The 24886-nt window shown below is 38.8% G+C and overlaps 3 protein-coding genes across 5 annotated transcripts in view; 2 read left to right on the forward strand and 1 right to left on the reverse strand.

Moving 5' to 3' along the window:
- Positions 1-212: 212 nt before the first annotated feature.
- LOC102313564 (interferon-induced GTP-binding protein Mx) lies at positions 213-6504 on the forward strand. Its single transcript, XM_005952243.3, has 12 exons — positions 213-738; positions 1236-1373; positions 1498-1652; positions 2110-2248; positions 2422-2620; positions 2721-2799; positions 2895-3017; positions 3118-3259; positions 3338-3496; positions 5152-5228; positions 5344-5595; positions 5707-6504. Exons 1-12 carry the CDS (start codon positions 552-554, stop codon positions 5929-5931), a joined length of 1875 nt encoding a protein of 624 aa, XP_005952305.1. The 5' UTR covers positions 213-551; the 3' UTR covers positions 5932-6504.
- A 151-nt stretch (positions 6505-6655) lies between these two features.
- thoc7 (THO complex 7) lies at positions 6656-12516 on the reverse strand. The gene is made up of 8 exons (XM_005952244.1): positions 12410-12516; positions 12049-12169; positions 11820-11947; positions 11627-11713; positions 10241-10298; positions 7086-7152; positions 6911-6980; positions 6656-6818 (listed from the first exon to the last, which is right to left on the reverse strand). Exons 1-8 carry the CDS (start codon positions 12426-12428, stop codon positions 6757-6759), a joined length of 612 nt encoding a protein of 203 aa, XP_005952306.1. The 5' UTR covers positions 12429-12516; the 3' UTR covers positions 6656-6756.
- A 1825-nt stretch (positions 12517-14341) lies between these two features.
- Positions 14342-24886, forward strand: part of LOC102314163 (ataxin-7) — a 26657-nt gene continuing 16112 nt past the window's right edge. Inside the window, exons 1-4 of one of the 3 annotated variants that reach the window (XM_005952245.3) lie at positions 14342-14519; positions 16870-16971; positions 21214-21426; positions 21652-21720. In XM_005952245.3, coding sequence (XP_005952307.1) covers positions 21222-21426; positions 21652-21720 — 274 coding nt within the window. In that variant the 5' untranslated portion in view covers positions 14342-14519; positions 16870-16971; positions 21214-21221. Of the gene's footprint in view, positions 14520-16639; positions 21427-21651; positions 21721-24886 lie in introns of those variants that run through there. The other 2 variants (XM_042216986.1, XM_014331132.2) reach the window with 2 other exon arrangements.

Below are 24886 nucleotides of genomic sequence, written 5' to 3' on the forward strand. Positions count from 1 at the left end.
TGCTTTAAAAGCATGCAAAATAGCATATGTAGGCAAGTATATTTCTCCTTTTTTTTAATCAAGAAGCAAAGACGAAAAGGAAAAAAAAGAAACAGGGCAGGGTTCGGTGGCTGAATCATCCGTCCCCACCAATGCCAAAACCAAATCAACGCCCTTGCTTTCGATTTAGCCCAGTCTCCATCAGTGCCTGCTCTATCTTAAACATATGAACACAGGCTAGGTCTCTAGAAAGTCTTCTGCCTTTTTGTTTTCTGCAGCGTAAACTGTTGGCTAACGATCATCATCACTCAGTTTGACACGCCTTATTAAATGCGTGCTCCGTCACTGAAACGACGGGATGGGCCAGTCTCTCTCTCATCATTTTTACACAGGCACCTGTAACGTACACGAAACTGAGGGGAAACGAAACTTACAGTCAGGCTCACGATTTCAAAACTTCTCCGGTTCAGTCCGTCTTCTTCCGACACAACAGCTCACAAGCCACAGCGACTTTGTCACTTTAATTTTAGCTGCATTCATTTGTTCTTTCGAAGAGAAAAGCAATCACCATCATGAGCACTCTGAATCAGCAGTACGAGGAGAAAGTCCGACCCTGCATCGACCTCATTGACTCTCTCCGCTCTCTCGGTGTAGAGAAGGACCTGGCGCTGCCTGCTATCGCCGTGATTGGAGACCAAAGCTCGGGGAAGAGCTCTGTGTTGGAGGCGCTGTCCGGGGTGGCACTGCCGAGAGGCAGCGGTGAGTAAGAAAGAAGCAAATAAGGAATAATTATAAAGGTTCAAGTGAAGAAATAAAGAATAATAAGGGATTCTGAAGCAGCATTCACAGATTTTTTTAACCATGTCAAAAGACACACCGAGCTGATACATCATACTCCAGTGTAGACTGGGAATAATCAGGGAAATGAATAATCCTGGCTTTTAAAACGTTCACTCTGTTGTGCCTTCACTCAAGGTTCCAATATGCTTGAAACAAACTAGGTTTTGCAATACCATCATGCAATGTGTTAGAGGTGGAAATAAAGAGCCACACTACAGCAATGGCCTCATTTACATTTGGAAACATTTATAATTGCTTCTCTTCCCTATTCATACTGTTACCAAATATTAAGATGTGCTGTTGACAGAGTATCAAATAACTCTTGTGCTGTCTGACACAGACTACTGTTTTTCATAATTTCATCAGATTATCTTTAATTTGTCCCCTCTTTTCTTATTCACATTTCATTAATCTAGGCATTGTAACAAGATGCCCTCTTGAACTCAAGATGAAGAGAAAGAAAGAAGGAGAAGAATGGACTGGAAGGATAAGTTACCAGGGCCACGAGGAGGAAATAGAAGATCCTACAACTGTGGATAAAAAGATTGAAGAAGGTACAATATACAAACAGATAATTACTAAATCTGGTTGACTGAGCTACCGGATCTTTAAGGTTTCACTGATCAGTCCTGCAATCATTAGTTGTATCGTGTTATGTTTGTCTGTTTGTACCTTCAGCTCAAAATGAAATGGCTGGGGTCGGAGTGGGGATCAGTGATGAGCTCATCAGTCTGGCGATCGCTTCCCCTGAGGTCCCGGACCTGACCCTCATCGACCTGCCCGGCATTGCCAGGGTGGCTGTAAAAGGACAGCCAGAGAACATCGGCGATCAGGTATCATAGTTGAGGGTCCCCCTGAAAAACTTCATAGGGACTTCTTTGGTTTTCAAAGCACCTTAGGCAAATAACAGGTAAATAAGGCAGATGTGGTTTGCTCCATAAGTCTCTGGACGGTGACATTTTTGTAGTTTTGTCTCTGCACACTAACTACAATGCATATTAAGTCAAGCATTCAAGTGCAGACTTCATTCAGTTTTAATTCAAGGAGTAAATAAAAGTATTGTTTAATAATTACAATCCCTCATTTTCAACAGTTCAAAAATAACTGGACAAACTAACGTCATTTTAAATATAAGGATTATTTTAATGCAAAGGTGAAAATCTTTTGCAGTCAACGACTGCTTGAATTCTAAAAGTTTGTGTGATTTTAGGTTTAGATGGGTGTTTTCACTTTAGGAATAGGAAGTACTGTAGAAAGAACTACATGCATGGTGTGAATCTATACTTTCAGATAAAAAGACTGATCCAGAAGTTTATCACAAAACAAGAAACCATCAGCTTGGTGGTTGTTCCATGTAATGTGGACATTGCAACCACAGAGGCTTTGAAAATGGCGCAGCAGGTGGATCCTGAAGGAGAGAGGACTTTGGGTAAAAGGACCCCAGTTATAATGTTTCATAAAGCTATAAAACTTCATTCCACAATCATACTGGCTTCTTCTTTGAACACATTTGCAAACTGCAACTCAGTCTTTTAGATGCGACAGGTCTAAGTTCACTTTAAAGTTGTCTTCTCTCTCTCTTTATCTCCCTCTCTCACTCAGGTATCTTGACTAAGCCTGACCTGGTGGACAAAGGCACAGAAGAGAACGTGCTTGAAATTGTCCATAATGAAGTCATCCACCTGAATAAGGGCTACATGATTGTCAGGTGCAGGGGTCAGAAGGAGATCACAGAGAAAGTGTCTCTGACTGAAGCCCTAGAAAAAGAGGAGATGTTCTTCAAAGATCATCCCTATTTCCAGTAAGTTTTTTTGTTTTGTTTTGTTCTTTTTTTGTTGTAGGTTTGTTTGGGTGCGAATCATCTAGTAAAGTACTGAGAACCTGTTTTATTCTTGCTCCAGCACTCTTTACAGTGAAGGCCACGCCACTGTTCCTAAACTAGCTGAAAAACTCACCCTTGAGCTGGTGAATCACATTGAGGTGATTTTTTTTCTGATTTTGCGTTCTTATAACAAACGTCCTGTACAACCAAGTGATTAGCTGTAAGGTGTGTGACCCTGCCGTTTGATTTACAGAGATCTCTGCCAAGACTGGAAGAGCAGATAGAGGATAAACTGGCTCAGACTCAGGCAGAGCTGGACAGATATGGTAACGGACCTCCTTCTGGTATGGCTGAGAGAATCATCTTCCTCATCGATGTGAGCTTCCTTACCACCCATAACATTTATGTGACTACATTCATTTCCTTGCATTTCTGCTTAACAAACATCAAATACCTCTAACACGTGTGTGCTGCAGAAAGTGACCGCATTCACTCAGGATGCCATCAACCTGACTTCAGGAGAGGAGCTCAACTGTGGAGAGAACTTGAATGTTTTTTCTACTCTCAGGCGAGAGTTTGGGAAGTGGAATGCCCACCTGGACCGCTCAGGACAAAACTGTGAGTCTTTTTATTTTTACTGAGCTGGTGTATAGCAGTCCATTTTCACATCTCTGATGTATACCATTCGTGTTGCAGTTAACAGGAAAATTGAAAAAGAGGTGGAGGTATATGAAGACAAGTACCGTGGAAGAGAACTACCAGGCTTTATCAACTACAAGACCTTTGAGGTCATGGTGAAGGAGCAGATCAAACAGCTGGAAGAACCAGCTGTCAAGAAACTCAAGGACATAGCAGGTGATGTTACAGTCTAGGCAGTACATATTGGATAATTACTCTCTTTTTGTCCTAGTTTTGTGATTTTCTGAGTAGATGCTACATTGAATAACCATCCAATGAGTTTTGATGCATTTGGCTAAATTTGAGCACACAGAATGCTTTTACATACCTCTGAATTTAGCCTGCTGCTTCAGACAGATATGAGATGGTCATTAAAGAGCAGCGTGTCAAATTCACAGTATAGAGGTTCAGGCAAAAGTAGAGGCACTGCTGTGTTTTAACGGATTAGGTGGTGAACTTGAGACATTTCTATATAGAATGACTTTTGTTTCATAGCTTAATAAAACTTTGTTCCATAGATCTAATGGCTTATTTCCACATGTTTTTACAAAATGTAGATGTTTTCCAGATTTGGAATAAGCGGTCATGTATGCCTTCAATCTGAAAAGTGATCTCCATAAAAACATTTTTTTTTACTGTTCAATGTTTTTAGTGCTGTCTATGTTTAACACTTACACTTACTACATTTTCTTGGTTTTGGCAAAGCAACTGACTTTGATATCTTGCACTTTTGCTTGTTGGACCTCTTTTTCTTTTTAATAATCCTCTCTCTAAAACTGAGGTTTGGCTGAAACTGAAACTATTGAAGTAGCCTGGATTACACAATAGATTTACCCAGAAATATGCTGCACCCATGATTAGGGATGGGTATCGAAAACCGGTTCTTGTTGAGAACCGGTTCTTGTTGAGAACCTTGCGGAGCGTCATTTACCTGGCAGGAAACACGGCGCCTAAGCGGCTTAAACGCTCAAAAGTTTGGTTAGAACTTTATGAGAACGGATGACAACAGGGCAACTTGCAATACCTCCCTTAGATATTTCATTTAAGGAAGGAAACACTACGAATATGCAAAAGCATTTGCTCACAAAACACGTGATAACCTTAAATGAATGTCGTGTTTTTAATTCCGCTCCGGACTCGTGAATCTCAACCCAGCAGCAGCTGTAACGTTTGCACGTCCTCTCCCGTTAATGCGGCAGGTAAATAATCAACTAACAGTGGAAATGTTAACCCGATCTGCCTTATTACAAAACCTGCCATTACTGTGCATTTAGTGACCATGATGAGAGAGACAGACAGAGTCTGGCTCAGATGCTGGCAGTTCTCACTGCAGTCTACCGGTAGCGTCTCCTTTCAGGCCAGGATAGACAAATGTCACTGAGCAGTGACTAAGTTTGTAGTAAAAGGCTTGCACCCATTTGCCACAGCAGATGCCCCCGATTTTCAATAAGTGAATGTGTTTAATTGTAGGCAGGGACATTACTGGATATTCTTGTGTAATTGCTACAGAATAATTTATGTTATACTTTGTTATTGCTACAGAAGAATATTTATTTTATTATTTTAGATTTACAATTGTGACACCCCATGCTACACTTAAATTTCTATCTTGTTCAAAGAGAAGATATAAAACAAAGTTCTAAGCTATTCGACCTTAGTGATCTCCTTTTTTTTAAAAAAAAGAATCGATAAGAGAATCGATAAAGAATCGAATCATTAAACAGAATCGAAAATGGAATCGGAATTGTGAAAATCTTATCAATACCCATCCCTATCTATGATGCAATCACTTCAAGTTCAGTGGTTTTATTGTTTATATCTGTTTTCTCTAGATGCTATTAAAAGGGTGTTCCTACAGCTGGCCCAGAGAAGCTTCACTGGATTTCCTAACCTAATAAAAACAGCCAAGGTAGCAATCGTCTGAGTTTGCCTCTGTTTTACTGTTTAATCGTTATCAGCATTATGTCAAAGTATCATTTTTGTCATTTTAAGAAATGTCAGACTGACTGAAAGTCTTTTTCCAGGCAAAGATCGAAGCCATTAAGCAGGATAAAGAGGCCACTGCTGAATCAATGCTAAGAACTCAGTTCAAGATGGAGCTGCTGGTTTACTCCCAGGACAGGACATACAGCAACAGCTTGACTGAAAGCAAGCAAGAAGATGATGAGGAGGAGGTGGAACACAATCACAGAGGCAAGCTGCGGACACCTGTGTACACCAAGGATAACCATGCTACACTTCAGGAACTGATGCTACACCTTAAATCATATTACAAAGTAAGTTTACTTTATGTTTAGTGGAAAAATATATGGACAAAATCAGTGAGTGTTTACACAGAGGCTATTTTTGGAATTATTCATAACTGTCTTTTCTACTTCCTCTTTCAGATTGCTGGGCAGCGTCTGGCTGATCAAATCCCACTGGTGATCCGCTACCACATGCTGCAAGAGGCTGCCATCCAGCTGCAGAGGGAGATGCTGCAGATGCTTCAAGACAAGGAAAAGTTGGAGTTCTTGCTGAAGGAGGATTCTGACATTGGCACCAAGAGGGCTGCTCTGCAGAATCGCGTCACACGCCTCATGAAGGCCCGTGCATACCTGGTCGAGTTCTAGATGTGAATGCTCTGCAGTCAGTGGTGCCAGGTGATGGGAGACCGTTTATATGTACACATGTAGTGTAACATGTAGCACTCCATCCTAAATTATAAATGTCTTTTAGGGCTTAAGGGCTCTGTAAACTCTCTGGTTTACTAGTGTGAGTAAATTCTACTAAAGTGCTTTTTGTTCTTATTTGTTTAGATGATTTTGACATCACATCACATAAATTTGTTTAAATAAAGAGTTTTTTTCTAACTTGACCTTTCTGATTATATTTTAAGTGTCAGATACTTAATGATGCGTTCTAATTTCTGAGAATTCTATTCATTAAAAAAACAACAACATATCAAATCAAACTGAACTGCTCTGCTTCGGTTTGGCTGAGATGTTGAATTCATCAGTTTTAACTCAAAACCTGAGTAAATAACTGGGGTGGCTGTGACTCAGGAGGCAGAGCAGGTAAGTTGCTTAAAAGTGCTTTGATTGTTCAGTAGAAAAACGAGATATAAGAACCAGTCCATTACCTTTACACTTTGTAACTACTTAAATAACTTTAGCTCCCTCTTGTGGTTTCCCACAGTAAATTAAAAACAGCAAAACAAATAGTTATATTATAATAATTTTCGGATTATAATATTATTATTATTTAAGTTGAAGTAAACAGTTCTGTTTTATATAAATATAGATCAACAATGTTAATATGAATCTAAAATTTGGTGAATAAATTAAACAAAGCAGCTGTGGACAAGTCAGCTTTATTCAAAATACATTTTAAAAAAGTATCAGAGACAACAAAATCAATTAAAATCAAGTTGTTTTAAATTCAGGATCTCCACATATTCACTCTCCGTTCTCTGCAGGGCTCTCCTGACTGTTGTCGTCATTGTCTGATTTCTCATCGTCTAGAAAACAGAAAGTTGATCAGCGAGGTGAGGTGACACCAAATGTGCTAAGATGCACACTTTAACAGCTACTGAGACTAAAAAGCACTCACTCTCAAGGGTCTGCTGAAGCTCCTGTATGGTACTGAGCAGCACATGGAACTGCTTCTTCCGCAACTCCAACTGAGTGGAACAAAAGCAAGATTTTAACAAGTAGGAATTTTTACTGCTAACTAAAAAAATATTCAAAGTTAAAACTAAAGCGTTTAAGAGATATTTTGGTTTTACCTTGGCGTCCACATTCTCCTTAATGTGAGACAGCTGTTGGAGTTCTTTATCAAGCGCCTCAAGCTGCCTGCAAAGAACAAAGTAAAACTGAGCTCATAGCCAGATCATCACAAAAGCTGAAAGCACATAAAGTTGTGGTCAAACGTTTGTAAAGAACATAATATCATGGCTCTCGAGTTTCCCGTTATTTCTACAACTCTGATTTTTCTCTGATAGAGTAATTGGATCAGATACTTCTTTGTCACAAAAAACATTCATGAAGTTTGGTTCTTTTATAACTACTACTTGTACAGCTGTACAGCTACTAAAGTTTGAATTTGAATTTGAACTATATTATGGGTTAACAGAAAAAAGTGATCACGTCTGCTGGGTCAAAAATATACATACAGCAGTGCTAATATTTGGTTACATGTCCCTTAGCTATTTTCACTGCAATTGGACGCTTTTGGTAGCCATCCACAAACTTCTGGTTGAATCTTTGACCACTCTTGACAGAATTGGTGCAGTTCAGTTACATTTAATGGCTTTCTGACATTGTTTCTTCAGCATTGTCCACATGTTTTCAATGGGGTTTAAGTCAGGACTTTGGGAAGGCCATTCTAAAACCCTTGTTCTAGCCTGATTTAGCCATTCCTTTTACCGCTTGTGATGTGTGTTTGGGGTCATTGTCCTGGAACACTCAACTGCGCCCAAGACCCAAGCTTTGGGCTGATGATTTTAGGTTATGTTGAAGAATTTCAAGGTAATCTTCCTTCTTCATTATCCCATTTACTCTCTGTAAAGCACCAGTTCCATTGGCAACAAAACAGCCCCACAGCATAATACTCCCACCACCATGCTTGATGGTAGGCATGGTGTTCTTGGGGTTAAAGGCCTCACCTTTTCTCCTCCAAACATATTGCTGGGCATTGTGGCCAAAAAGCTTGATTTTTGTTTCGTCTGACCACAGAACTTTCCTCCAGAAGGTCTTATCTTTGTCCATGTGATCAGCAGCAAACTTCAGTTGAGCCTTAAGGTGCCGCTTTTGGAGCAAGGGCTTCCTTCTTGCACGGCAGCCTCTCAGTCCATGGAGATGCAAAACACGTTTGACTGTGGACAATGACACCTGTGTTCCAGCAGCTTCAAATTCTTGGCAGATCTGCTTTTTGGTGATTCTTGGTTGACTCTTTACCCTCCTGACCAATTTTCTCTCAGCAGCAGGTGATAGCTTGCGTTTTCTTCCTGATCTTGGCAGTGACGAAACAGTGCCATGCACTTTACACTTACAAACAACTGTTTGCTAGTGATGGGACGTTCTGTATCGAGGCTTCGGAGCGTGTGTCGAGTAATGGAGGGGGCGTTTCCGCGAAGCGCGTATCGAGGCTTGCTTCATTTATGGGAGGAGCTGAAAATGATGACGTCCGAAGCCTCGCTGCCCGGCTGTACCACGTGACTGGTTCATGAAGTGGTTCGAACTTTGCCGCGAGATATGACAGCGATATAAACCCCTCAGACTTCATTCAAAAATGTGGGTGTTTGATGGAGAGTTGCGGTTAGTGAGAGTTTGGAGACCGTTTGGAGGTTTATGAGAGTGAGGAGAGAAAGTCAGGAGAGAATGGAGCCAGCTAAGAAGAGGAGGATGTCCTCCCCTGTGTGGGAACATTTTGATCTTATTCCTCCCAACAAGGTATGTAAATTTCTACAGAAGATGTATTTTCATGATACTGATGGTGCAATACAATTTATGTTGAGCTGTCTTGACTTTTGTACAAGGTGAAGTGTTTGCTATGTGCCAGGGAGCTGGGATATAACAACAACACCTCATCCATGCTTAGGCACTACAGAGCTTTGCATGAGAATAAGGGGGACACCGATTGTGGAGCAAGACCAGGTGAGCCATCAAATGCAATGATAATATAGCATGCAGTAATGTTACTAAATGATATAACAATATTATACAACTGTTATAAGTTACGTGTGTGATATTTATATTTGTGCTTTATCTTTATTGTCTTTCCTCAGGAGAACAATCTCAAATAGATGAAGACCTGGTCAGCATGGTGATTGAGGACTCCCAGCCATTTAGCATTGTGGAGGACAAAGGATTCAAAAGATTTGTTAAATCATTAAATCCTAGCTATGTTCTCCCCACTAAAAAGGTCATAAAAGCAGTGAAAATTTAGTTTTTACAGAATAAAATGTGAACAGGCAGGACTGAGGCTCAAAGCCTCAGTGTGTAGCTGTCCATACCTCAACGTTACAAAAGCACAACTACTGTCCACACCCCAACCACACCTCACCTCACAGTAAATGATCATTTCCATTTCAAGCATTTCCAAATAATCATTTCCCATACTGCCACTATAAATATACACAGTATACTGCCATCACTACAATATACATGTTTTACACACTCCTTTTGTTGTTGACATTTACAGGCTGTGTGCATAATGCCACACTCTTCAAATTCATGCCAGCTATTATTTTTACGTCCAGTAGGTGTCCTGCTAGAGCAAATGAAGCTTCATGAAGCTTCGCGTTGGGGTGAACCAATTGGATGAAAAGCTTCAGTGCTTCATGGGGCTTCATCTGCCCATCACTACTGTTTGCACTGTTGCTCTTGGGACCTGCAGCTGCTTTGAAATGGCCCCAAATGACTTTCCTGACTTGTTCAAGTCAATAATTCTCTTTTTCAGATCCATGCTGAGCGCCTTTGACTTCCCCATTGTACCATTTGTGGGCGTTTGTATCCAATGAGCCCTCTTTAACTGGCCTCAGAGAAGTCACCAGCTGTAGTCACTCATAATCACTCACAAGAAGTTAAGAGGTCATGCTATGAAGCTCCTTTCACTGACAACATTCTAAGTCACAAAAATTGCTAATTCATGTTGCTGTATGTATATTTTTGACCCAGCAGACGTGATCACTTTTTTCTGTTAACCCATAATATAGTCATAAGAGAACCAAACTTCATGAATGTTTTTTGTGACAAAGAAGTATCTGTTCCAATCACTCTGTAGGAGAAAAATCAGAGTTGTAGAATTAACGGGAAACTTAAGAGAGCCATGATATTATGTTCTTTCCAAGTGTATGTAAACTTTTGACCACAGCTGTAAATTGGATGCATTTAATTTAATGCAAAGATCTGACTAACCAGAAGGCAAGGACTGACTTACTTTAGTGTTTCATGTCGGTCTGGGTGCTGCTGGATAACCTTAGCTAGAGCATCATACTCTGGAAAAAGTAAGGAAAGAGAGAAGTTGGACAAGTTACATATTATATACATAATGTACTGGTGAGCGAAACAGAGTTTTGTGAAGTAATAGAAGAATTTTAAGGTAATTTTAAATTGTAATGGGAGTCAATGAAGTTCCTTCATCACTGGGGTAAAGTGGTCAAATTTCCACACACCAATAAGGACAGTAGCCGCTGCATTTTGAATCATCTAAAGACATCCTGATGATTGCAATAATCTGACAAACTTGACATGAACACATGGATCAAACACACAAGTCATTTTGAGATAAGAATTTTCTAACATTTGATATATTTTTAAGTGATAGAAAGAAGTTCTGGTAACCTCACTCATGTGGTTATCAAAACTGAAACCACCAAGATGATTCCAAGGTCCCTGATTGGCTCACTCTGTTTCAGAGAAACTATTTTTATGTCCCAGACTTTTGGGACCAACAAAAAGTGTTTTGGTTTGGGCTCTGTTCCGTTCTAAAAAGCTTTGAGACATCCAGCAGTTAATATCATCAACATAGCTCATTAGTTTTTGTGAACAGACGTTAGATCATCAGAGGAAAGTGATAAGTACAAACGTGTATCATCCGCATAACAATTGTAGGCTTTATTATGGTTCTTTAAGACAGCACCAAGTGGGAGCATGTAAAAGTTAAATAGTAATGGACCAAGGATAGACTCTTGAGGAACCTCTGATTGATCTAAAACTGCTAACTGAAACATTAAACTTCTACCCTTTAGATATGATGAGAGCCAATCAAGAGCCTGACCTGTTAAACCAACTTTGTCCTGAAGCCTATGAATTAGAATCTCATGGTCAACTGTGTTCAAAGCAGCAGTGAGATCAAGAAAAACTAAAACTTTCAGGGAATCATTATTGATCCTCGAGTCTTTGATGACTTTAGTAAGAGCTGTTGCTGTGCCATGACTGGTTCTCAACCTTGATTAGTACTTATAAAAACTATGATTTGAAAGGTATTTATTCAGTTGTTTGTAAACTTTTTTTCCCAAATGCTTTGCTGAAGAATGAAAGATTACAATTAAGGCTAGAATTATTAATGATCAATGGAGCCAGGTTTTTTTCTCTCGAGTAGCAGTGTGATTACAGCACATTTAAGGGAAACAGTGAAACACACATTTAAATAGTTTGGTGGGGATAGGGTCAAGTAAATAGGTGTAAGGCTTTAACTGATGTCAAGATCTTTAGAATTTACAGGTGAGAATTGACAACAGCTGGAGGTATAGCTTGTAGAAGGGGTACATAACAAAACGTGAGTCTTTTGTCAATAGGACAGCTGACTGAATAGCTTTCTTACCTTGGCGATTCTTTCGTATCCTCTTTGCCCTCTGAATTTCTTTTTTGCATTCTGCTATCTTCTCATGTGCAGATGCAATGTTTTGTTCTGTAGTATGGGGACAAATTAACGAGTTGGAAAAGCAGGTAATACAAAATGTGACTTGTAAACAGTTGCGAAGATAAATGGACAGTCTCACAAAACCCAGTCCTACCGATGTTGGAGTAGATTTTCTCATAATTCTCCATTTCCCGAAGATTCATGTCGTAAACCATCAACGTCTTCCCCATGGAAAATTCACACTGAGCCAGAATGCCCAGCATCCTCTGATACTGTGTGAATCTGAACAGAATTACAGCACTTTTTATGACTCAGACCAAATTCTTCTAGGCGATTTTAGAGAAATGCGTGGCAACCGAGTTGGGTATGTAGAGCTCGCTTACCCTTCCTCCGGGGTCCCGGGAGAGTTGCACCATTTCGTGAAACTCTTCAGGAGCAAATTGATTCGGCGGTCATCTCCGGCTCCATCACCGTCAATGAGAAGGCGTTTCCGTATAACTTCATCTGGAATACGGGCGAAATAACAGCCATTCAGGTACAGCAGGTAAAGCGAATACACCGGCTAACAAGGCTACTTGATGTTAGCTGTATCCAAAATAACCCACGTCTCCATGCACAACTGGTTCGTTTTTGACGGGTATGGGTATGTGCCTGGGTATAGTAGTATTTCTAAAGGTTTAGATAATTGTTACTACTCATAGGTGGTATGAATAGTTAATATAAATGAAGAGAACGGTTACTTACCATCTGTAACAGCCCCCATGTTTGTGCTGCGGCTTTGCAAAACTTTATTGAGCAGCCGGAAGTGGACAGTCTTCTGCTCTTCTTCTGGGGTTTAGTCCTCGGTTGGTAAGCTAGTTTGAAAAATTACTTCCACCAACCGGACTGGAGTGGGCAAAAATAGGTGCCATTGGATATTTTATGAGACAAATGAAACCTTTAGTTGGAAAAAAAAATGCAGAGCGTTTTCTTTTTGATAAAACTTTATATGATGAGGGTTTTTTTTAACTTTGGGAAGAGCAGAACAACACGGAAGTATATTGTTAAAACCATGTTTTGGTGATGACTGATGACATTTATAGAGTGTCTTAATTTGTGTCATGAACCATCGCACTAAACTGATTTTTTTTTCCTTCAAACAGACGTATAACTTTCTTATATGTTTTGGAATAAATTCTGCAAAATGCTATAAGTGTGAGCTATTTTTCTTAATTAGCTTGCATATAATACTGTGCGAAACTCCTAAACCACCCCTCATTTATTTATATTGTGCTGGAGAAATGAGAAGTAGCTACAGTTGTTTATTGAAATGTGTGCAAACATCCATGGAAATATATTATATAAGGCAAACACTGAGTTTTACAACGCCAATTCCAATTTTACAATTGCAGTTGGCTTGTCTGTCAGTGTATGATTGCCTTTATTCTTCAAGATAGCCTGAACTCTCTAAGGTAAGGTTTCCTCTGAATTTCTTTGAGCAGTCTTCAGGAATAGTTCTCCAGGTTTCTTCAGAGCTCTTCTTTGGATGTTGGCTTCCTTTCTTTCTGTTCTCTGTCCAAATGATATCACACTGCGTCAATAATGTTGAGGTATGGACTCTGGGGAGGCCAGTGTATGACATGGTGTTTCATTTTGTGTTTTTCTATCCAGGTATACTTTTACTGCACTGAAAGTGTGTTTGGGATCAATGTCATGCCGAAAAAAAAAGTTGTTTGTCAATCAGACCCTTTCCATATGGTGGTGCATGGTGAATCAAAATTTGACAGTACTTTTATGTATTCATATTTCCCTCGGTTTTAACAAGATTCTTGACACCACAGGCTGAAATGCAGCCCCAAACCATAACATTCTCCAATGTGTTTTACTGATGGCTGTAGGCACTCGCTGTTTTAACTCTCTCCTGGCCTCCTCCATACATAGTGATGATTTGAACCAAAATTTCAACTTTGGGTTCATGACTCCATAATATCCGTGCCACTACTTTTTCAATTCAGTTCTTGTGTAATTTGGCATATATCGTCTTGTGTCAGGTCTTTGCATTTTTTCCTATTTCTGCAGAATATGTCTCTTATCCAGTTCTCTCTACTTTTTTAAGGACACTGCACGTTTTGACACCCTGCAGCCATGTTCAAATTCCCAGGGACTCTTATTTGGGCAGGTAGTTTGAAGCATTCGCTGATATGAAAACTGCAAATAGAATCATCAATCAAACCTTGTAATAAAAAAGTCCTTTAAGAGTGTTCTGACTTTGCACCGAAACTAGGTTTTAACCCCCCACCATTGCTTTTGTTATAGATTTTAGTTCAGGATTCTTTCATTCCCATATAATAGTTATCTCTGTTTTTGCCCTCAATTATTAGTTAATCGATTTAAATCGTTTAAATCGAATTAAACATATGTTTGGTGAACGTGTTGTAGTATTTTTTTTATTTATTAATTTTTTTAAATTGCACATGTTAATTGTAATGATTTCCCCTATCACATATCTCCCAGGCTTCATGCAATTGTAAATACTGCATTTAACAGGGGAATGAAATAAAAATAATAAAGAAATAAATTTAAATAAATAAATAACTAAATAACTAAATAAATAAATAAAGTCTCCTGGTGAAGAAGTTCGGCGGTGCCATGCAGTCATTGGTCAGTTCGCGCTTGCGTCGTGGCGCGGTGACGTTTTTCTCTGTCCCAGAATGCAGTCTGGTAAACAGACATGGAAGCACCAGGTGAAGACCTCCACAGAGGCTGAGCACTAAACTCGCTCTTTTCCACCGTCTTCTGTCTCCTTCACCCTGTGCATCCAGTTGATATATATCAGCCAGGTGTCAGACTTACGTCTACAGGATCCAGAGCCTTGGTAAGAGTGAAGTTGTTGTCGATATGTGACCGCGGCTAATGACTTCTGCTGGGCTGTCAGGCTGCTGTCAGCTTCCTCGCTGGCGCTAGTCATGGCTGGCTAACGTTAGCCAGCTAGCAGGCTAACGTTAGCCATCAGTGTTGTTTAGTAACGTTTGTACCAGTCACAGACCCACACTAGATTGAGCTTAATGTCATGACACAACGGCTTATAGACATTTGGTCTGTTTTCAAATACCGTATTTCCGGTGAAGGTTAATGTTGTCTTTTTTATTCAAAAAAATATCTACGATAGTGTAATTAGTGTCGAGTAGAAGTGGCAGCATTTCTAGCCAATACGAATTCTGGTTCCTGTGTTCTCTCTTATCTATGTGTCAGAGTTGCACCTGTCTGCCAATGACAACAACTGTTTTTCTAAAGAAGTGACATAATGCTATGTTCTTCCACTCATGGCCTTTAACATACTCATTTCATAAAGTCAAAACCACAACCGAACTAAGGCTAAGCTACGGGTACTGGTATGTTTATATTCCGTAAGAATGTTATTAACATTGTTCTTAACCGGTATAGGCCTTTTCACTGAATCTATATAAAGGTGGAAATCCAGCATAACCAGTTCCCCAATCCAATCATTGTGATAATTGGATCATATCTTTTCAGTCTGAATCTCATTTTATTTCTCATGTTTTTATGTAGCTTTTGTTATTTAGCCACCCAGTTGAGAAAAATAAAACAACAAAAAAGAATAAATAAATAAAGGAGATAACACAACAGATGACATCGGCTGCTGCCACCGTAAACATAATCTTACATGCTGGTCAGAAGTCAGTGTTACTGATGTTCAGATGATATATTAGTGTATTCTAGGCAATTTTTCTGATATAATGACAAACATGCCCGTATTAATACTGTGACACGGTAGATGCCAACGGCTATAATGGTGGCACTAGCTCTTTGCCACTTTATCAGTGTTGGCATTTATGACAAAGATGTGAGAATTGTCTGTTAGTATTGTTTGACAGCACATGCATACAGAATCAAATATAATACTAATATTTTAGTTCTGCTGAAACTTTTCCCTTCTGCATTGTCACAAGTCAGAATTTTTGTTGCTGTCGAAAGGTTAAATAGCATGTTCCACAGACACCCATATGCAAGCGTTTACATAATACTCTGTAATTGTTTCCCACTCTAACTTATTGAAAGTTAACAGGAAAGTATTGACTTCTAGATGTCTATACATATAGATAGATAGTCTATATGTATTACATGTTGTCGAATGTGAGAATAGCGCAGATAGTACTGTGGTGAATTTTCACTGAGTGACTGTGTCCTGTGTCCTCAATTTTCCAGCCAGGCAGCTTGTTCACCTAAACCACACTAACTATTAACAATTAATAATCTTCTGCTGTGAGCTAGCTGTGAGAAGAGAAAACACTGGACAGTCTCCTGACCTGACTCTCTGAACATTTTCCAGACTTGATGTGTGAAAATAGTTTCGGACTGCCACTTTTGCAGCAGTAAGATTCTTATTTTTCTTTCTGCTTTTGCTAAAAGTTGTTGTGTATATTAGCAATACACTTTTTTAACGTGTAGCACCAGTAAATCCTGGAATTCAGGTCACCGGCAGTGAATTTATTTTGATTTCATGCTCATTATAACAGATTTTTGACATTAGATAACTTAAACTTAAGATGTGTGGTTTAGTTCTGACGGTATTTAGGTTGTAAGTTTTAAAGGGTTGCAAAGCAACATTTGACTAACAATTGTAAAGTTGGTGGTACCATATGGTACAGTACACCACTGAATAAACAGCAATATGCCTTAAATGTATGAAGACAACAAAAAATATAAAAATGTCTGCATGTCTTTAAAATGGATTCCTGTAGATGTATGTGTTTCTTTATGTTGACTAAGTTGATGGACGGTAAATGAACTGGTTCTTATATAGCGCTTTTCTACTCATCTGAGGACTCAAAGCGCTTTACACAACTTGTGCATTCACCCATTCACACCATTCGCTATAAAGCACATTTTTCTAAGTGCTTTATAGCTAACATGCACACATTCATACTCCGATGGATGCATCAGAGTGCAATTTGGGGTTAGTATCTTGCCCAATGATATTTGGCATGCAGACTAGGGGAAGCCAGGAATCGAACCACCAACCTTCCAATCAGTAGATGACCTGCTCTACCACCTGAGCTACAGCCACCCCATTGATCAGTAAGGGGACAGGAATGAAAGTGTTTTTTTACACATAATTCAAAAATTCCACCTACTAACTATAGAAAGGAAAAGGTGTGGTATAGTTACATCTTCCCTCAATGCATGTCTGTGTATGTCTCCAGATTTCCTATCCAGTGTGTGTGTGCCAGCCAGGAATCACCCAAACTGATGTGGATCATCTGATTGAGTTTAAAGATAAATTCCTTGTTTCTTGTTTTGCCAAGGTAAGATCTTGCTGCTGTTCATTTCAAAACTGCATTGACATGTGGTGGGTTTTTTATGTTTCCTCATAGCTGCAGAATAATCATACCTAGTCATGTAGTACTTCCATTACAACGGACCAACACCGAATACAGTTTCTATTGTAAAGTATTCAGTATCAAGGAAGTGTTCAATTACAGCATCAGTGAGTTGCATCTGAGGATATGCTTTATACTGCTTGTTGTATTGGGCTTTAAGATTAGGTTTTTCTTTTTACTATATGTGTATGAATTGTTTGAATTTAAAAAAAAGGCCAACAGTGCAGCTGCCCCTCAGTAAGTATCAAGGAAATTACAGAAATTGTGTAATTTCAAGACTTCTATGTTGGACTACCTAATGTTACACAGGTCATCGTTACTACAGCATCTGTTCTCTGTATGTTGCTTAAAAGATCCAACATCAGCTGGCTGATCCAGCGTCTGCTAATCTGCTTTGTTCTGTTCTTTGAACTCACAATAGATTTTGATTAGACTCACTGGATTAAATCATCTGAGATGATTACACGCTTCTGCTGTGTTTGACCAAGTGGCAAATTTTGGGCTAGAAAATGAATCCAACATGGATGTGCTAGATAAATAAATGGCCATTTGAGACTGGCCCCAAAAGCAAGTCAATCTTTACAGGCTGTTATGTTAAAATGTCCAAGTAAATAACAGTAAGACATCTTTATAGCCTGGTACAAATAAACAGTTTATGCCTCATAGACAGGTAAGCCTCTTTCATAATGCATGGTCACTTTGATTGGCAGGTGTGTGGTGCAGCCTAATCTAGACTTTTGTGGTTCAGTTTTGGTGAGTGAAATTCTAGTTTTATTAGTCTTTTACTTAGTAGTAATAAGCAGATATCTCTGTCTGTGTGCTCCATCTGTACAGCAGGGCTGTTCTTCGTAATACCAGTAAAAGTGTCAAAACATCAGCAATATAGCAACACCATGCATTTGCATCCTCCAGCGTGCACTATAACAAAGAAAGGCCAGGCCTATCTGAGAGTGAGAACTGTATATCCGTCTCTGATGGTGATTTTAGTCCAGATAGTTACAATCTATATGTCAGGAAAAGCAAACAGTGGATGAGTATTACTGATGTAGCTATGTTGTAGCTGGTACAAGGTCTCTTGGTGACAATATTGGTCAGGCTCTTGATGCTTTACAAGGTTAAGTTAATTGAGTTATTGTTAAATTAAGGTATTAAGCAGTTATTTTATGATTTAAATTTTCTTTTGGCTTGCTTTGGTTTACATTTGGACTAGAGTGCTACTGTTGCTGGCACCTTGTTTCAACATATTAGCACTTCAATTAGGCAGTCTGTCATCAGTGACAGTAACTCATTAAAAAAGGGTGGAAAGTACTCTTTGTTTCATTTAAAAAACAATAATAATAATAATGGCACTGTGTGCAAACGGCAGTAATTAAAAAGAAAAAAGTATTCAGTATTTTTTTTACAATGTCATAAATATTATCTCAGATTTCCTGGAAGTATTCTGAAATAATACTGAGTCCAGCTAGCATTAGCTGATAACTTATCACATTACCCTTTCATTCACCTATGGGAGTTTCTGTCTCTAAAAACAATAATGACATCATGATTGCTTGTTCCATCTTTATATACAGTCTTACAGTCTGGACATGGGTATTGATTCTGAAAACGAAGATAAACTCAACAAAAGCTTGATGCGACTTGAGGACCAGTGGGAGTGTTCAATTTTTCACCTTACTAGAGCAAAATCTTCTGTGAGAGGGCAATCTGGAATTAACTAAGAGTATTTACTTAAAGGTGATTTCATAAAAACGGCAAGAACATGAGGAGGGGGTCAAACTGATATTGTTTTTTGTTTTTAAATGTGCTTACAGAGCAAAGTAAAGCATAAGGTAGCCAAGTAGAGTAGAAATGTCTGCTGTGAATCACGGTGTAAAACTGAAAGGGACAGGAAAAAAAAAATCTTAAAGAACATAAAACTAGGGAAGACCAGCTGGGCTGGACTAGGCTCCAGTTGAAGAGTTGGCTCTCTACCAAAATATCAATCACCATATACTGGAGTGTATAGAAAGGGGAATCTCTTCTTCCAAGCCACAGGAAAGATGCAGCAGTTTTGACCTCTTTCAGGTACAGTAAGCTTGACGTTCTTGTGTGTGTCAGAGGCATGTTGTCACTACCTTTGTGATGTTATTGCTTTTACTCAGCTACTAACATATGGTGCTAATAAGTTACATATGCAAATTATTTCCTCTCCAGTGAAGCAGTAGTTCTCTAAAATTAATGAGTGAGGGTACGTGAAAGGATGACGGTAATCACACAGTCCTCCTCCTCTTGAAATGCTCTTGTTATGATCAGTGCACTAATTGTTAACTGGTTCCTCCCACAAGAATGTCACAGCTATGCTGGGCAGAGTTCCTGAAACTACACTATTGCGATCATTTTGCTTTGACCTTACAGATATGATGCTATGGCAATAAAGGCAACAGATGTTTTGAAGAAATGAAAAATCTGAGGGCATGTCAAATAACTATATCCAGTTAAAACATTAAACCAACTGGCATCAAGGTTGTTAAATTGACATTATTGTAGTTTCAGTGTTAAAAAATGCTCTTCATCACAGTGTTTGAGCACACACACAGCCAGCACATTCAGGATGATGTTTTTAATTTGCATTTAAATGCATGATGGTAAAATTGGACTTTCAAACAGATTTTTGAGATCACAATTTACTAATACTGTTTTTTTTCCTTCCTTTGTTTGCTCATTTTGTCTTTTCTTTTATTTATTACCATTTTGTGCTAAAAGGAAAGAGAAGTTTTAAATGTACTTGAACTATTTAAGCTCTTCATCACACCGTGTGATCACCTGATTTATTTGATGCAGCAGAAACCAATCAGCATTTGGTAGGTGATAGCAGTCAGGAAGACTGACACCAGTTGATACTGATGTTCATCTGATAATATCAGTGCATTCCTACACTAAACTCTGTACTCGAGAGGGCCAAGGCTTTTTGGAGTACTTGCCAAATTGGAGTAAGAATTTCAGGTAGAGGGGTAAAATGGGTACACAGAGTCCAACACTGCATGATTAATATTAAAGATTAAACACCATAACAGATGAGATGTGCCATTTATAAGTAATTTCAGTCAGTGTGTTACACCGTCTTTATAAGACATCTGTACTTTTCTAGGTTTTGTTTCTGGCAAGAATCTAAAAGGATCCCAGTTCTAGTTTTGTTTCTTTTTTCTCTCTCCTTGTTCAGCTTTACTTAGGCGAGCACATGCTGTCTGGGTAGAATGAGAAATGTTTCATTTTGAAAGTGAAAGTAAACTTGGTAGATTATAACAGACTTTGTAAATCTGAAATGCTTAGAAATTAAAAGGTTTGTGCATGTCATTCAAAAATCTCTGAAGTCTTGCATTAATACATCTTAGACACGTGTTTAATAGTAACATGACCCTGTTTTTATTTTAAATGGAATCTAATGTAACTGACCATAATCCTTTTATACAAAGTCAATATCTCTAAATGTATTTCTCTCATATTTTTCAAAATATTGGGAAGCTAATGCATACATTCTAAACATAAAGTCATTATAATATAGTATTTCACTCATAAGTCACCAGTAGAAAGTCTATATATTGATATCAGCTTTATGGCTCATACATTTAAGATGTTAAAGCTCACATTTTCTTAGTATGGGAAGAAAACAAAGAATCAATAATAAAGTATAAATATGTTATGGTCAGTCATCTTCTAATGTCACACCCACAATTACTAAAAAAGTATTTAGTATATCTTACAACTGTTTATATGGAGTCAAATCTCAAAAGCGATCCTTATTAACTAATAACTTGTGCATTAAATTAGTATTATTATAATCAATCACAAATTTGCCTCAAAGCACTGTATTTGATAGCATCGTTATTCTTAAGTATAGTTTACAATTATTAAATGTAATTTACATTTCTAAATGATAGCTAGCGAGTAAGCCACAGCCAAGGGAACCAGCAACCTTCAGCTGAATCGCCAGCCGGCCTATTTATTCGACGTTGAACAGTATGTTGTGTAAGCTTTGTACTTGTAACGTCAAGTTACCACACAGGGCGATTTTTTTTTTCTGAGAGGCGGGTTTGCTGAAAACAACACGCGTATGCCCGTGTCAATCAGTATAAAAGTCCTCCTATCCCGAGCTCTACCAGCGCTGACTCTCGTGTTGTTACATTGTAGCGGAAAGAATGTCGGAAAGGGCCGAGGATGACGTCAGGGGGGAGCAGCGCCGAGCGGCCAGGCAGCAGCTGAAGCAGCAGCAGATCCAGCGGGGAGAAGGCTCCACAGCAATGGCGACTGTTGCAGAGCGGAGATCGTTGCCTAGTCCAGAAATAATGCTGGGACAGCCTTGGAGCAGCTGGGTCGACGCCGCCAAACTCCACGGCAACGACGGTGAGTTCCCCAGCGTGCCGTATGTTTGCGAGGAAGCGAGGTAGAGCGCGACAGTTGCCAGTCCTGTCTTTTTTTTTTTTTTTTTTTTTTTTTTTTTTTTTTTTTTTTGGCCGAGTGCATGCAGTTTTCGGTTGAATATGAAGAAACGCTATTGGTAGCAACAGCACGGGCAGGGAAGCAAGTGCAACTATTCATTTGTGTGTTTCGGATCGCCTCATTTTTTAGGTGCTGAATCGGAGGAAAGTTTTAAAGACTTCGGGAAAAATCGAGAAGCCATGCGTTTGTGCAGAGAAGGTGAGTGTTTTGTTTTTTTTCTCTCTAGGGCCAAAGGTGTATTTTGGTTATGGGGGTTAACACGCATACATACATTCACTCACGCTAACATGGATTCAAACACTTTACTCGTGTCGTTCTGCAAAACTTATAGTAAAACAAGCGCACCCGGATATAATCAGTCAGACGTGTCGGTAATTCATGTGGTGACATTTGCACATGAACCTAAAATAACTTAACGATTAGCAACTTGGACTTGCTGACTAAAGTGATAATGCGTATTTCATTGGATGGTGTGTTTAAAGGCCTTTGTTTCGCATCCATATTTCTCCCATTTTGCAAAACTTCCACCATGTTTCACATCTCTCCCCTTACCTTAAGACATTGATGTTTGTTGCTAGGAGAAATGCAAGTATAAAGAAGTTAAAAAGTTACTTCATAGGCATAGCTCTGATTTTTCAAAACAAAAGCCAGCATAATAATGTTAAACTACTGCTGTTAAAAGAGCAAGTTGGACTTTTTGTACAATATATTTAAGTTAAAATGTTAAGTTGTGTTTTTGCTTACTTCAGTTTAACAACCAACATATGATGTTAACCAATGGTAATAGTTTTACTGTTTATTAAGAAAAATACTTAAAAATATTTATTTATTATTTATTGGCCTTTTAAACCACCAACCAGTATGCATGAGCTATTCATGTATGAAACATATAGAACCCTGAATAGGATAAAAACAATCAACCAGGCTACACTGATTAAAATCTTGATATGACTGTTGTTCTGCTAGTAGGTGTGGTTCCAGGGTTAAAACATAGTAGGTTTAACTAATAAACTCTTAAAGGACAATTGTAAAATCATGTCAGAGGGCATCATCTTAAACAGCAGCTAAAACTCAATGTACAACACACACATTGCCTGGCTTCTGAGCTAGAGAGAGGTGTTTCAAAGCAGTTTGTACTGCAGTTTTATTTTTGGAAACACCTCGATTAGCTTTAGCTGATTGGGCCTGCTGGCAGGCCTTGATTTAGAATGAATTTCATCACAAAGGTAAATTGTTATAAAAGTAAAATTGCATTTTGTTTACTTAAGACTAATGTGATGCTTAAGTTTCTAAGCTGAAATATAACACGCCAGACCTCAAGATTGAAATAAGGATGAGTCTGCTGGCGAAATGAAGTGAGGACTAACCTGTTCATTTGAGGCACAAGTAAATCAAGTGATGAATCAACTTTGTCACTGTGGTGATTGTAAGCTTAGCTTGTTCTATGAAAGGCGTTATGCCGAGCTAATGATGTACATTGTCTTGAGTTATTAATTAGGCAGTCTACTTAAAAGTGTATACCTATGGATAGGACATGTTTGTTCTTGTGTTTTATACATTTCACCACGATGTAGTTACTTTCTAAAAAGGAATTTTATCTCCTGCTGACGGAGAAACAAGCAGGGCATGTCATGTATGACCTTGCTGTTAAGGAGCAGTTACTGCAGTAGGTAGGCCAACAAGATTAAAATGCATTCTTTTGTTTAAGCTTCTTTTCAGAACTAAATGTGGACTAAAAATAATAATCTCTGTTTTGAAATTGTTTTTACATGGATCATTTTGGTCAAGAGAAAACTGTGCTAATCAAGCAAAAACCACAAGAAGCTCCTTTAGACGTCAACACCATCAATAATTCTCCGGCCAGCTATGAATCATTCGCTGTGGTGTGCTTAATCATCAAAAGAATTTAACAGGGTTCTGACCTAGGTGATTCACATTGTGAAGGCACAAATGTTAAATTTTAGTAGTTCGCATTCTCATCGTTGTTGTTAAAGCATTGATCGACATATTGGATGGACAGTATTTTTAAGTCATTTCACATACGGCTATGACGTAACCTATAAAAGTGGCAATTGCTGTTGCCAGCATTCGAATTTGCATGTGATGGGTTGTTATTTGCCTTGCGGTCGTGCCCTCTTGGTTTACATGTGGTACAAGCCATGATATGACAGATAAGACAGCTCCGACATTTTTCCCTCCTTGGGTCAAACATATTTGTCTGTCAAGTTTTTCCACTTATTTGAACATTTCCTCAAATCTATACTAATAGTTTCAGAAGTCTCCATCCAGGAATTTGCTAAAATCTGCGATTTCCTATATTGAGGCGATGATGATTATTCTGTCACTGATAAATTCAAAAACTGGAGTGAAAAAGTGCCCAGAAACACATTGGCCTGTTTACTACTGTCAAATCTTCCAATCACTGTAATTGTTGACTGCATCAGTTTGACGTGCAGTTACATTTCTCAGGAAGTGATCATCAGGAAACGGTGTAGTTTACATCATGACATTGAAGATTTAAGATGGAAGTATAAATTCATCTTAAGGCCCAGTGTTTGAGCCCTCACAGACTGATGATGTTACCCGTTTAGTGGTTGTGTGCGAGAGGTTGGGCACTCAAAATGGTATATACAGGAATAGGACGGCAGGTTTGGGCTTACCGTGTGATATTACATTGATGGCTCAAAAACATATTTGTTGTTTGGGGCATTTTATGTTACACTGTTTACTTTCTGCATGGCCAAGGCTGAGCCATTCATGTGAATTGAACATCTTCTCGGCAGTAGCTTTAAGAAGTACTAATTCACTTGCTTTTGACAAGCAGCAACAAAAACGAACACAGTATGAAAAGATGACGAATAGATGAACACATTATATAGCATTTGGTTCATGTTAGGTTTTTTCCTCTTTCCTTCCTTTGTTTATTTACTTTTTTAATGTTTTCAGGCTTTCCCCCTTAACCCGCAGTTTAACGTCACAACACTATGAACTGTGGGTAATTCCCTATGGGAGTGTTTGCAGAAATGCAGTGTGAGCATAAAGGGCTCACAAAACCTGAGAGAGCCCTTGTGTGTTTGAGAGTTTAACAGTGGGACAGCCCTAAGGCCTCACTGTCTTAGTAGTAATGCACTTTGAAGTCACACTTTGAATGAGTGTGGAGATTGGCGGTTCAGCCTCTCTTCGTTTTTGGCACATTAGTTTGTCCCACACTTGTGTCATCATTGCCTATCCAACTTTATTTGGTTTTCCTCCTTATGTGTTGAATAAAGGAGGGGGTTTATTGCAGACTGCTTCACAGAGGACTTATCTAATATTGCCGTGTGTGTGTGTGTGTGTGTGTGTGTGTGTGTGTGTGTGTGTGTGT

The sequence above is a fragment of the Haplochromis burtoni genome, unplaced genomic scaffold, assembly GCF_018398535.1.
Source record: "Haplochromis burtoni strain Fernald_Lab_line unplaced genomic scaffold, NCSU_Asbu1 Contig_1432, whole genome shotgun sequence".
NCBI lineage: Eukaryota > Metazoa > Chordata > Actinopteri > Cichliformes > Cichlidae > Haplochromis > Haplochromis burtoni.